The 15569-nt window shown below is 31.3% G+C and overlaps 1 protein-coding gene across 1 annotated transcript; it reads right to left on the bottom strand.

Annotated features, from left to right (window-relative positions):
- Window positions 1-812: 812 nt before the first annotated feature.
- LOC114406639 (sigma factor binding protein 1, chloroplastic-like) lies at window positions 813-1675 on the bottom strand. The gene has a single exon (XM_028369400.1). It carries the CDS (start codon window positions 1495-1497, stop codon window positions 994-996), a length of 504 nt encoding a protein of 167 aa, XP_028225201.1. The 5' UTR covers window positions 1498-1675; the 3' UTR covers window positions 813-993.
- Between the last annotated feature and the right edge of the window lie 13894 nt (window positions 1676-15569).

The raw sequence follows: 15569 nt of genomic DNA, 5'->3' as shown, positions 1-15569 counted from the left end.
GAAAGTAATATTTTGTTACTTTTGCACTGAGTAAGATTCCGTTTGTATGTATCTAAAAACTTATACAAAACAAAAAACCAATTTTACAAACTAAGATGTACCTGAAATAAGCAATGTTCTTCACTCAAATCTTAATTAAGGACTTCCATACATCTGTATCCATTTTACCAACTTGAGCATGCTTTATGCTAACTTGACTGTTAAAAATTATTTATAAAAAAACAAAAATCTAGGCGTGGTTAGGTATACGGGCAGAAGTTTTTTCCCATCCAAAAAATACTGCACTAGTATTTGAATCATTAAATGTACTAAAAATAAGTGGTCATTGAAGTTTTTTCATGAATTGGGTCCCTATCGATCTCTCTATCCACACTCTTCTTTTTTTAATTTTTTTGACATCAAATTCAATTCCAACCACTAAAACAAATCAATCAATTCTTGCACCTAGTTCCGTTACTCACTTATCCCTCCACAAGAGTAAAGAACATAGTCGCCGGAGCCGCCGTGCATAAAAACTCTTCCAATCAACCTAACAAGCATGCAAATTCCTAAACTCCCATCACAATCTAATGCCCTAATTTCATTTTCATGATAACCAAACATACACAAAAAATAATAATAATTAAAAACACATTCAAAACAAAGTTTAAGTTAACATGATTAAGGTACAGTTAATTAATCAACATCAAGTTCAGTCAGTCACTTCAGTCGAATAAAGTAATCATATATATATATATATATATATATATATATATATATATATATATATATATATATATATATATATATATATATATATATATATACATATATAAACAAGCCATAATATACTTCACAAATTAATGGTCCGAAATCAACAATAATTAAGAACAATTATTATCCATCTATAGATGGAGAGCAAAATTAACTTGCTTTTTTAAATTTGAGCTTGACCTTACCGAGGATAGAAGGAACATAATATAATAACTAATTACACTGCATCCATCCGTGGTATCACCAGTGATTAAGATGAGGGGATTCATAGAATACACTTGCTGGGAGCAGGGCGGAGATGTTCTCTATCATCTGGGGCGTGAAAACGTCGTCGTCGTCCAGCGGCTCGAAATTATTTATACTCTCCATCGAGGAAGGCTGTTGTTGTTGTTCCTCCTCGTAGCAGCCGGCGAGGCTCATATTCTCGTCGGCGACTGCGGGAGGAACAACACAATTCACACTGTGAACATTGTCCTCTTCCTCTTCGATGTGATCGACAGAAGAGGAGGAATCAGGGTGAATTAGGCCGTGGAAGCGGGTGGGATCTGGCGGGGACTCGGCGTCCTGGCCGGTGAGCTCTTGCACCAAAGCCCTAAACTCGGATGCGCTGGTCTTGATCTTCATGGGGTTGGATATGTACACTACCTTCACTGGGTGAGGGGTGTTCTTTTTCTTGGGCTTGGTTTTCTTTGTGGGGGTTCTTTGTTGCACGCTGATGGTGGTGGTACTGCGAATGGTGTCCATAGGGTGATTAAGAACTAATTAGTTAACTAACAGTGTCCGTACTATATATGACTTTGCTAGAGAAGAGGATAATGAGGAGTGTTCATAGATAGGGTAAGCAAGAGAAATGAATAAAGGGGTTTTGGTTTTGGGGAATAATAAATAAAGGAGGGGTGGGGTGTTTCCGGGGAAGAGAGGAAAATGAAAGAAAATTACTTCATGTATTGGGTCTCTAGTTTAAAATTCCGGTCTGACTTAACTGGCCCAACTGGTTTAACGGGATCCGACGGTATAATGGAGATTTGATTATTAGATCAATTATGTATTTAATTCGAGATGATCCCATCAGTTTTGATCAATTTTGGATAAATTTGATAATTTAAATCGGCTTTTAAAATTTATTTTGTAAAATAAAAGAAATACTTTAAAACGCTTTAAAAAGATCTAAAATTTGTGTAATTATATTATTAAATTGTTATTTATGAATTTTTGTTATTAATTTTAATATTTTAATTATTATTTTAAATTTTGGAATATAAATGAATTTTTTAAATTAAATAATCTTATATATATATATATATATATATATATATATATATATATATATATATACCACTATCAATTAGATGAATGACTAAACTGAGTTTTCGTAACTTTGGTTGGGTTAAAGAGAAGGTGCGTGAGAGCAATGGGGATGGCGTGGGCACACTCCAGCCGACACTAGGCGCGTGCGTTTTTCGTTTTTTGTTCTTGTTTTTTTGCACTTCAAGATTATCCCATGCAACTTGATGACATTTATTTAATAATGTGATTTATCCACATAATATATAGATTTTCAACCTTTAATATTACTAAGTGTAACTTTAAAAAGGTTGAAACTAAAATTTGAGAATGTTTTAAAGTCTATATTTTAAAACAAATAATACATTATATATGTAAAATGTTATGGGTTAAGTTAAAATAAACATATTTATGTTAAGAGCATATAATTAAGAATATGACGTGTATTATTATAAATTTTTAACATGATTTTTTGTTTTTAAAAATAAAAAAATATCATTATTGATATATAATTTTCTATATATAGGATAAATTTTAAAAGATAAAACATCTTTTTAGTTATTATAAATATAATTTTCCAACTTTAATTTGATGCAATACGTACACTTGGTTTCAACTCCCTCGCTATGAAATAAGAAAAGTTGTATTTTTTCCCAACTAAAATCATTTTTATTAATACTGTTAAAACAATTGTCTTTATATTAAACTTACTTTGATTCACACAAAAAAAAATCTTATAAAATTAAATTTCTAAATTCTAATTAGTCCGGACATATATTAGTTTAAGTCAAAGCAAGATATATATTAAACACGCTTATTATTTTATTTAATTGTTTTTAAGAATTTAATTGGAATATTAATAATTAAACTCCTTTTTAAATAATTTACTCATATTGTTGGAATATTAAAAAAATTAAGGTTAACCCAAAATGTTTTCCTTCATTTTATATTTTTAATTTTTAACATTTAATTAAAGGGAGAGCAATGCCCACGTAAAATTTCTCCTAAACACAGGATTTTATTGGCTAGTTTGAATCGTAAGTTTGGTGGGCATTGAAGGCAAAAGTTATCTGTAAGTCTAAAATGTAAATAGAACACTTCTGAGGTGGTGGTTATCACGCGCGGGCTGCGACTGAAATAATAGAGAACGAATCAGCATGACACCACGTGGCACGCAAGGAAGGGATGGGATAGATGTGATGATGTCATGGGTGAAATCCAAGATGACGTCATTTCGCTCAAGTTGGCTACGAAGCTGAGCCGAGCCGTGTTCGTTGGGCTTGGGCCACTGGTCCCAATTCCCAAGTTGGCTCGGGTACAATCAACTGCAACTGACCTCACTGTTTATCAGTGTACCTTCTTTTTCTTCTCCTACTATTTCTATTTTTTTTTAGAGAATCCTACTATTTTTATTTCTAGCTACAAAAATATGTTCTCTCACATTGTACGGACGGATTGGAGATGGTTCATGAAAATAAAAGGGATAGAACAATGAAAAAAAGAGAGAAAAAATGAGGAATTTGGAAAGTATAATAATGTAAACAAATGTGAAAATAACTCATAAAAAACTAAACAAATGTGAAAGTATCAATTTTTTTTATAATTAATTATCTCTCTACTTTTATTTTAAGGACAAAACATGGATGTTTTAAAATAATATTTTATAAGAATCATTTAGATTTCATAAATAATCTAACCTTGAATAGAAATCTATAATATATATATTTCTGATTAATAATTTAAGCAAACGAAGAAAACTAAACAAGAAAGTAATTCACAAAACAAACTTAGAAACTCAAATATTTCCTCCATCCTATATCTTTTTAGCTTTCTATTTTTTTCTAAAATATTTGATGTTTTAAAATTTCAAAATTTAATTAATGTATTTTTCTCAAATATATCTTTATTTTTTAAAAGAAATATACCCTTAGTATCCATTACTACTGGTGCAAATATTAAAGATCAAGATATTAAATAAGGATATTTTAATTTAAATATAATAAATTTTATTTTCATTAAATAATTTTTAATCTATGTGTAATAACTTTAAACATATATGAGAATGACTTAATTAATAGTTAATTTATTAAAGGCAAATATTAATTATGTCCTTAGTACATGAAGAAAAATATTTTATTAAAATGCATAAAATTATATTATTTTTAACTTTTTTTACAATTTTTACAATAAACATTTTTTTCTGTTAGTTTCTTAATGAATACTCTAAGTCTTACTAATAGCATGGTTGTCAAACTCTAAAGTCAACTCGTAGACTCTTACGAGTTTAAGATTTTACTTCAGTCCCATGAGTTGACTCGGAAGCAAACTCGTTTTTGAGCAAACTCGGAGCAGACTCGTGGACTCGGAGTGGACTCGTGTAAACTCGTAAGAGTCTACAAGTTGACTCTAGAGTTTGACAACCATGCATAAGTGTTCAAAATTAAAGCATTTAAATAATTAAAAAAAGCACAAATGTCTTCAAAGAAGCATGTCCAATCATCTAATAGGATCATCTCCATGAATATCATCACTTTCATCATCATCTCCATCTCCATCATCATCATCAAGGTCTTTCTCAGATTGTGCATCATCATTAGGTTCCACAAAAATTAAATTATCTAGATCAAAAGCTTAAAATAGATATCAAATATGCTATATTAGAAATAGTTAAAACTCTAAATAATACACAAGAAAATTTTAAATCTAAGAAAGTTCAAAAATTATACCTTTTCTTGGTGTTATTAAAGTTTCATTTTATCTTCTCTTTTGCATTTTCCATCTCCTCACATATGAAAAGTATAATTCTATTGAATTTCAGTAACAAGATTGATCCAACTCTAACATTGTAGGGTCAGTTGTTGTGTTTTGTAATAGACTAATATGAAGTATGAACTATGAACTATGAACTTATTGTCATCTGTTTGCAAATTGGTGCATTTTGAATATATTTACTTATTATCCATATATTTTTTTTTACGAAGTAGATTCTTACGAGTCTACGAGTCAACTCTACGAGTTGACTCGTAGAAGCTCTCACGAGTCTGTGTAGACTCTCGATATTGATAACCTTGACTAGTAGTGATTAGGAAGATCCTTTATTAAATTATTTAAAAAAAAAATCTATCAGTAAATGACTCAATTATTGACTATTGATTTCTTGGAGGAAATGAAATTAGGCTTGACCCACATGACTGGTCAGGACGCTAGCCCAATTTGTTTAAACATTCCAATCCAACCATTAAAGATAAAATTTCAACACTTTCAAAAGAGGTGATATGTGAGAAAGAGGAACGATTTCCAGCGTCAGGTATTAAACCACATATACAGTATATCTATGTTTTCTATTGCACGTGTATTGACTTTATTTGAATTAAAAAGTTGTAGAAAAAATATATGACGTTAACAATCTTCAAAATTATTACACCGTGATAAGAAAATGACATATCTTTCTCAAGGAAAGTTTATCCGAATTTAAGGTAGGTTTTTTTTATTTAGAGTTAGAAAAACACTAATTTTAATTAACAAGATGTAGGATTTCTTTCTACAACATATACATGTATTTATACGCACTTATACTTTAATGAAATTTCATCGTATAATTTTTTTTATCCTACTATAACGTGCACATACTTGTTATTTTTCCTTTAGACTAGGTAAACTTTACACAATCAAAATTCACTTTATTTTCAACAATGAATATTTGATACTACTTTACACTAACCACATACCCCCACCTTTTTTTGTCATAGTATTAGGATAATAAAAATAGACAGTGTGAAGAAAATATTATTATTTCATTTCCTCCTCCTTTTTAACTCATGTATTAACTGTGTATGTTTATCCATTGTATTTTTTAGTTCGTGTATATCAATGTTGGGAAAAATGTAAATTATATTAAACTCAAAATGATATAATAATAAACGGGATATACTTCGTGGTTAAAGAAAATCAAAAATCTTTCTAATACAAGAAGACATATATCAAGATGCTAAAATAAATACAACAGGTGTGCTTGTCTATACATAAGAAACTTAATCTTACTAATGATGTGCATATCAATGTTAACGTGTTGTTTTATACTACTAGGGCTTGGCTAAGTATGGCCTACAAGACTATTGTACGTTTCTGCTTATTTTGAGTTAACAAAGAGGGAACTTAATTAATATGATGAAATTTCCCAACAATCATAACAGCTGGAGTACCCATCGTTCTATATATTACTAGGTTTATCTTTGTCCCTCATTTTTTTTAACAGGAAAACTCGTGATATTTTTTTTTCTTTTTTTGAATTATTATTGTGCATATGAGAAAAGATAAGGATAAAATATAATTGTCGTGGCACAAAGTGCACCACGTATCAGTTGCATGTTTATGTTTAAAATCTCAGTTCCTTCATCGACAACATCCAATTTAAAAATTATTTCACCTATAATCATTTACATATTGACTAAAATCTATATATAACCCGATAAATCCGAGTCGGATATTTTGTAGGAAAAATCATATTAAGAAAAGAACAAAAGGTCTTAACACTGATCAAACGGACAAAAATTGTCAAAACAATAATTTTGAGCCATACCAATCACGCTAACATATACTAATTCAAAAGCACACTTTTGAATGCAACACAAAAGCCAAGAGCATGTGTTTGGAAATATAAAAACCAATAACTTGTTACCGAGGATATACGGATCATAATTTCAAATATATTTGACTCATTGATGTAAGAAGGGTACTTTTAAAAATTTATTATTAAAAGAGATTGTTTTAAAACATAAACTTAAATATGCTTTTTAATTTTCTCAAATTTTGGTCATTTTTTTTTAAGTCCTCCAAATTTATTTTTTTTAATTCCTTAATTTTGAAAAATACTCCCTTTCATCTCTCGCCATAAAAAGTAAACATATCAGTCATACCAAAATTAATCTGAATCTTTTTCATGACTTAGATTTACAATTTTTATTTCTTATAATTGAAAAAAAATACTCACTTGGCAGGGCCTCACTATATAGAACATATTAAATGGAACACTTTTTTATTAATTATAAATAATGAGAATCACAATATAGAGTTGTACTGTATTTATTCACATTAAAATTATGTTTAGCAACTCATTTTAATTAGGTTTTAACTTTTTTTTTACTAACTCAAAAATTTATTTGATTGTTCGATAAATTTTTTTAAGTAGATATAAAATGCTACTTAAAATAATATTTTTTAAAAACGTTAATTTTTAAATTTTTTAAATTTTATTTCTTTTCTATTCTTAAAATATTTATCCAATTTTCTTACTAATTTTTTCCAAACATGTCATTTTACATTTTCAATTAATTTGATCAGATACTTACTATTTAATAAACTGACTTAAGAAAATTTAACTATTAACTAACTTTTCAATTAATTTTAGTCAACATAACCTAAAACAACTAATTTAACTAACATCCGAGAATGGGATCTATATACCAAAACATTCCACCAAAAATAAAAATTTTATACCAAAACTATATATATATATATATATATATATATATATATATATATGCTCATGAGCGAAGAAAACTAATGGATTTGTGCCTTTTTCCCACCCTATTTACAAGTAAAATATGATGGCGGATAAAAAAACAAGTAAATTTAAAATACGATAATAATATTTATTATCTTTTAAAAGGACACAAATTATAAGAAAAAAAATTATTTTTTCTCTTAGAGACAATGTTAAATTATAATTTTGATTCTCCTAATTTTTTAAATTCATGATTTTAGTCTTCTTTATTTTTAATTGTAACATTTGATTTTTTAGTTTTATAATTTAATAATTTTGGTCTACCTGCTATATTATTAACTAATAATTATAATTATTTGAGATATTAAATTAATTATAAATCAAATAGAAATTATCAATCATTAAAAGACTATTACTTTTAATGTAGTATTACTGTCGGTGAAATTTACTATCACACATATAAATATGATTAAATTATTGATATCATCTTTATAGTTGTATATATAAATTTTACCTTTTAATCTATACATTTAAAAATAATTCTTATAATATAAATACTATTTTTAATTTTTTTATCAGTCTATATAAATTTAGAGTATAATAACCAAAAAGATTAAAATAGTATACGTAGGAACTAAAATGAATGATTTGTAAGTATTTAAGCTTGTAAATTGTTATAATATTATAACTAAATGAGTAATTAAATTAATAAAAAATGATAAATACTTTTTTCTTAAAAAAATGAGAAATCATATACCAATAAAAGACCTACACATTGCACAATAGTACATATATATATTATATAGGCTTTGGAGCCAAGCCGAGTAAGTCTAGCTAGCCCTAGGAATTGAAAGAGAAAGAGGATAGCAGCTTTTGGGTGAAAAGATCTCAGACTCAGGCCAAGAGTCTGTGACTAAGATGCCCTTGTGTTCAAGCAACTACTAGTAATTTACAACAAAAATGCTACGCACAAATAATTGTATCTGTATGTGTTAATTGTATTAATTATTCGATTATATATAATTAAGCTGTATGCACTTTCGTGCATGTATGTACGTATAGTATATGTATAATCTTTCATATTCGAATATAGTTAAATTTCTATTTACTTTTTTTTTATTTACGCAATAAAATAAAATGTATATTTTAAATCTGGTCCCAATGAGAAAAAAGTCTTTATTATTGATTACTTTGTTTTTATATAAAAAAATTATATAAAAATATCATAAACCGAATTTAAAGGTTTTCAGCCATTAAATTTCGTTGTAATTTTTTTCAAAAAAAAAATATTCTTGCAAAAATTCTTTTGGAAAGACAAAAAGTAATTATTTTTTAAAATTAAGTGAAACCTTTTTTTAGGACTCAAATATGCACCCTTTTCAATAAAAATTACTATAGGCGACAAATGAAAATATAAGGTTGGTTCAATAATTAGAAAAAGAAAAAAAATATGAATTTGATTCTTTCTACTGCTGACAAAAAAATAAAAATTAATATTTATAAATAAAAAATAACAATTTTTTCTCTTATGTAATTATATAATCAAACACCACATGAAACTATTAATCAAGGCAAAATAATTTTATATGAATTGATTCATACATTTATTAATAAATGAAACATAGTTAACACATTTTCCTAATATGAGCTTAGAGAGCTACAACATTAGGTTGAGCAGAAACGTTAATTTTTTTTTATTTTTTTTTTGGAAATTAGAAACGTTAATCTTTTACAACAACAAATGTACGTAGGAGAATGAAAAATAATTACCAATTCTTTTAAAGTAAATTCATTTTTGAAATAAATAAATATTTAATATAATACTAATTTATTTATTTTCAAGAGTGGCATGGTACTCACTACTCAGTCCCCTTGATAAAAATAATTTATAGAATTATTAGAATATGCTCTTACTTTCTTTGGCCAACCTAACAACTAGGTCTTAAATGCTGGAATGCACTAAAATAACAAATCACTGTACATTTCATGAACCCCACTTCCACTTGGCAGCAAGCACACCAAATGCCTAGTTGTGCCTCTCCATCAATTTGCATATATTGTTGCTATGCAAGTTGCATCCAACAAGCTAAGAAGACACTGATCGACTCAATACATTGAACTAACTAGCCATTGAAACGATTTGACACGTTCGATCTGCTTTCAAGATATGAGAATAAATATACGTGGGGCGGATGGATATACTTAATTTGGCCATTTTATTTCTCAACAGCAGTTAGTTAATTAGGAAATTGGTTAGAATTTAGTTAGACCACTTAAGAGCATTTTGTTGTAACTACCTAACAAGCTTTTCTCTTTCATTTGTGTATATAAATGAACTTCCCAATATCAAATAAATTGATACGGCTGTTTTTTATCATTCCAAATATCTTGCACGTATATTTCTTTTTCTTTATGGGTGACTACTTCTCTAATATGGTATCCGAGCACTTCTTATGAAGAGCTTTGTCGTGCACTCTTGTTCTTTCATTCTCCTTTTAACTTCATTCATTCATTCATCATGAATGAGATAACACCCAGCATGGAAAGCTATCTGTATTTTCATCCGAGCGAGAGTCCATCGTTTCTCCAGTCTTGGATTCTAGCAATTATCATTCATGGAGCAGGTCCATGATAACAGCACTAAGTGCCAAAAACAAAGTAGAGTTCGTGGATGGAAGCACACTTGAACCATTGAAGAATGATCGAATGTATGGAGCATGGCGTCACTGTAACAACATGGTGGTATCTTGGATCGTTCATTCAGTATCCATTTCTATTAGACAAAGCATCTTATAGATAGATAAAGCGGAAGAGATTTGGCGCGATCTGAAGTCGCAATACTCACAGGGTGATCTCTTGCGGATTTCTGATCTTCAGCAAGAAGCATTATCAATGAAGCAAGGTGCTCTCTCAGTTACAGAATACTTCACAAAATTACGCATCATTTGGGACGAAATCAAAAATTTCAGGCCGAATCCGATTTGCTCTTATACTGTCAAATGCTCTTGTTTCGTTCTCACCATCACTGCACAACGTAAGCTTGAAGATCGAGCCATGCATTTTTTGCACGGATTAAACGAGTAATATAGTAACGTTATATCACATGTGTTACTCATGGATCCAATGCCTGCAATATCAAAAAAATTCTTGTATGTGGCGCAACAGGAACATCAACTATCAGGTAACACTTCTTTAAATCTCAGCCTTGAACCTAAAGAGAATTCAATCAACGCCGTGAAGACTGTTTGTGACTTCTGTGGACGAGTTAGGCACACGAAAAATGTTTGTTACAGCAAACATGGCATTCCTTCCAATTACGACGGGAAGAACAAAGGAAACAACACGAGGAGTGGAAAGACGTGCACTCATTGTGGGAAAAACGGCCACACCGTTGATATCTGCTATAGGAAGCATGGCTTCCCCCTAGGATACAAGTTCTATAATGGGAAGACAACTGCAAACAATATAGTGGCAGTGGATAGTAGAGCCACAGATTATCAAATTCAACATCAAGAGTCTCAAGAAGCAATTTGTTTCTCTCTTGAGCAATACAAAGCATTGCTTGCCTTAATCCAACAACCATCTTTTGGGAACACAGCTTTTACCAAACCTCAGGTCAAATAGGTTGCCTCAATTTCCTCATGTTCTACTGATACGACTCCAACCCCAGGTACACTCTTATCTTCTATAAAATATACACCCACCTCCTGGATATTAGATTCAGGAGCTACTGATCATGTCACATGCTCACTAACCAACCTTCATTCCTACAATCGTATCATTCCTATCATGGTTAAATTGCCAAATGGTCACTACGTTTATGCCACCCGTTCGGGCATCGTGTATCTTTCTGCATCTATAACCTTGATTAATGTTCTCTATATCCCTTCATTCACCTTCAATCTTATTTCCATATCCAAACTCGTGTCTTCCGCTAGCTGCACATTAACTTTTTCCTCCACCACTTGTATTTTGCAGGATACGAACACTCAAGCGAGGATTGGTACAGTTGAAGTGAGACACGACCTTTATCAACTCACACCAGACCATATAATACCACATACCATATGTTCCACCACTGTTCGTCCTCAATGTAATATCATTCCCATAGATCTTTGGCACTTTCGAATGGGTCATCCATCCTCTGAAAGATTACAATGCATGCAGTCTTATTATCCCTTTTTGCAAAACAACAAAAACTTCACATGTAACACATGTCATTATGCTAAGCATAAAAGGTTACCCTTTTCTTCCAGCAATTCACACGCATCTAATAGCTTTGATCTTTTGCACATAGATATATGGGGGCCATGTTCAAAGATTTCCATGCATGGCCATCGTTATTTTTTTAACTATTGTTGATGATTATTCTCGTTTTACATGGACTCACCTTATGCATACTAAAGTTGAAACTCGTCAGATTATCATGGAATTTATTGCATATATTGAAATGCAGTTTAATAGTAAAGTAAAAATCATAAGAAGCGACAATGGCCCTGAGTTTCTCATGCATTCTTTTTATGCCCTAAAGGGAATCATTCACCAAACATCATGCGTTGAAACTCTCGAACAAAATGGCATAGTTGAACGTAAACACCAGCATCTTCTCAATGTTACCCACGCTTTTCTTTTTCAAGCAAATCTCCAACACAAATTTTGGTGTTTTGCCCTACCTCATGTTGCATATTTAATTAACTACATTCCTACTACTTTTTTGCATAATGTATCACCTTATGAAAAGCTTTATGGTCATCCATGTGATATATCTAACCTTCGGGTCTTTGGTTGCTTGTGCTACATTAACACCCTTAATACACATAGACATAAGCTTGACCCTAGGGATTATCCATGTGTCTTCATTGGTTTCAAACCACACACCAAGGGATATCTCATTTATGATCTTCACTCACACAATATTACTTCTTCACGAAATATCACCTTCTATGAAGACCATTTTCCATCCTTTCACGAAACACAAGCCTCACACACATCTCCTAGTTCTCCTTCCCCAACACCATTCTCCAGTAACCATGAACACTTCGTCCCTTCTATTGAAACCACATCTCCTAGTCCCACAACACACGAATCATCAGCCACAACTCGTCCCCACACTTACGACGCTCTACATGAGCCAAACATGCACCCACATACCTCCAAGACTACCATTGTGATCTCACTTCACTCACTGCTACCACCTCAAAGAACGTTCGGTATCCTTTCCACTCAATTTTATCTTACTCTCGTCTTTCTCCTTCGCATCGTCATTTCACCATGTCTATTTCTTTGTCTACCGAACCTACCTCTTATGCTAAAGCTTCCTGTCATGACTGTTGGATTAAGGCGATGCAAGCTGAGTTACAAGCTCTTCAACTGAACAACACTTGGACTCTTACTACTCTCCCTCCTCACAAAACTGTCATTGGCTGTCGCTGGGTATACAAAATCAAATATCAGGTTGACGGATCCATTGAAAGGTATAAAGCCCGCTTAGTCGCGAAAGGTTATACACAAATGGAAGGCTTAGATTATCTGGATACATTCTCCCCCGTAGCAAAGCTCACTACTGTTCACCTACTACTCGCCTTAGCTGCACTTCATAATTGGCATTTACATCAACAAGTCTATATGCATGTTCCTCCGGGTCTTTCAGTTGACAAACCACACCTTGTTTGTCGTCTTCAACGGTCTTGTACGGGCTCAAGCAAGCCAGCAGGCAATGGTTTACTCGCCTCTCTTCGTTCCTTGTTTCCCATGATTTTCAACAATCTTCCGTTGATCATTCCCTCTTCCTGTGCTTCAATGGTAACATCATCACAGCCCTTTTAGTTTATGTTGATAACATAATTTTGACAAGTAACAGCATTGATGATATACGACACATTACCACTCTCCTCGATCAAACATTTAAAATAAAGGATCTTGGCAACTTAAAGTTTTTCCTTGGGCTTGAAATCGCTCGCTCTTCTCGTGGAATTCACTTATGTCAACGTAAATATACACTTGACATTCTCTCTGACTCAGGCATGTTTGGTTCTCATCCCACTTCGACTCCTATGGATTACTCCACATGTTTACAAGCTTCATCGGGCACTCCACTGTCAAGTGAATCTTCCTCTTCGTATCACCGTCTGGTCGGGCGTCTCATTTATTTGACAAACACGCGCCCCAAAATTGTTTATGTCGTTCAGTAACTTAGTCAATACATGTCCAATCCAACCAATGTCCATTTTCAAGCTACTTTCCACGTGTTGTGATACCTTAAAGGCATTCCAGGTTCGGGTCTCTTCTTTGCTGCTCATGGTACTCTTCAACTAAAAGCCTTCAGCGATTCGAACTGGGCAGGGTGTCGGGATTCTAGATGCTCCATCACTAGGTTTTCTGTTTATCTCGGTGCCTCCCACATCTCCTGGAAATCAAAGAAGCAATCCACAGTCTCTCGCAGCTTTTCCGAAGCTGAATGTCGTGCTTTAGCATCCACAACATGCGAGCTTCAGTGGCTCACTTATCTTCTCCAAGATTTTAGAGTTTCATTCCTTCAACCAGCCATTCTTTATTGTGATAATTAGTCCACCATACAAATAGCTTCCAATCTTGTGTTCCACAAACGAACTAAAAACATCGAAGTTGACTGTCATATTATCCGTCACAAGATTAACATCAACCTCATCAAGCTTCTTCCTGTCTCTTCCTCCATGCAACTCGCCGACATCTTTACCGAAGCTTTATCTCCAGCTATCTTTCAAGGTCTTTGTTCCAAGCTGGGAATGATGAACCTCCATTCCCAGCTTGCGGGGAGCTCTCAACAGCAATTAGTTAATTAGAAAATTAGTTAGGATTTAGTTAGAACACAGCATTCAAATAAATGTCGTTTCAAATAAATGTCATTTTGTATAAAGATTAAAAAAGTCACTAGAATACAAAATTAAATTGTTGTATATTTTTAAAATGTTGAACGTCGATTTAGAGTTTAGATAGAGAAGGTTGAAGTTATAAAAAGGGTGATAGTTGTTTTTATTTAATGTTGTAAAATGTCAAATAATTTATTTTTTTAATTATGTTTCGATTTGTTATATAAAACTATGATTTTTTTTATTGATCACATACTTCTTTAAAATGTTTCTATGACATTTTAAAAATATTTGTACTTTTATTAAATTTTCAGATGAATTACGTTCATTTCCTTGAACTTATGCAATATTATGCTCAGTATATCCGTCTTTTACCCATACTCCATTCAAATTAATAAGTTTAAGAGATCTCTATTTTATTTGCAGGAATATGCATATGTAGCTTTATGTTGTGATATAAACTAGCTAGTTATACGGTCATGAGCTCTCTGCATGGGGGAAAGAGCATGAGCAAAGCACTTATATATAACTCCAAAAATCTTATTCCAGTAAAAAAAAAAAAAAGTGTTGGACAGGAACAAAAATCTATGATCTATTGGTCTATGGGAGTTGATAGCTATCATATTCAATGTTAGGGTCGGCTTTGGCCGACGCTAATAGCGTGTTTTCTTCTATAACATGTTTTTATTAATATTATTTATTTTCAGATTTATTAAGCTGGTAGTAATGAATTCATAGCTTGGAGTGGGATGTGAATGTTTCTGTATATTTACTTATAGGGAAAAAAGTATCTGTTGTATATTTTGATTAAATTAAATATTTCAAAAGCACAAAATCTTATACTGTAATAATTATATAAAATATTTCTGTTTTAATGACATTAATGTCATATTTAATTATTTTTATTTCCTTATTTAATGTGTATTAATATCATATTTTAATTGGTATTATTATTTATTTAAATAGTATTAATTAGCATTTATTTCTTATTAATTAACCTTATTATAAAAATTATTTAGTCAATTATGAGTTACCGATCTTCTTCAAAACCTTCTTTGTCTGTGTGAGTTCTTGGGTAAGTCTTACAAAATCTCTTATTAGTTTTGTTGCCCCAAAAATCATTTTGGTAAGAACATATTATATCCTTGGGGACGGACGCATAAGTCCTCAAGAACAATGTA

This window comes from Glycine soja, chromosome 3, assembly GCF_004193775.1.
Source record: "Glycine soja cultivar W05 chromosome 3, ASM419377v2, whole genome shotgun sequence".
Taxonomy (NCBI): Eukaryota; Viridiplantae; Streptophyta; class Magnoliopsida; order Fabales; family Fabaceae; genus Glycine; species Glycine soja.
The sequence above is the reverse complement of the archived record's forward strand: the minus strand, read 5'-3'. Positions and strand labels throughout refer to the sequence as shown.

What these genes read in the sequence shown, in the direction of transcription:
- LOC114406639 (XM_028369400.1), bottom strand. Translation starts at nt 1,497, where the DNA reads ATGGACACCATTCGCAGTACCACCACCATCAGCGTGCAACAAAGAACC.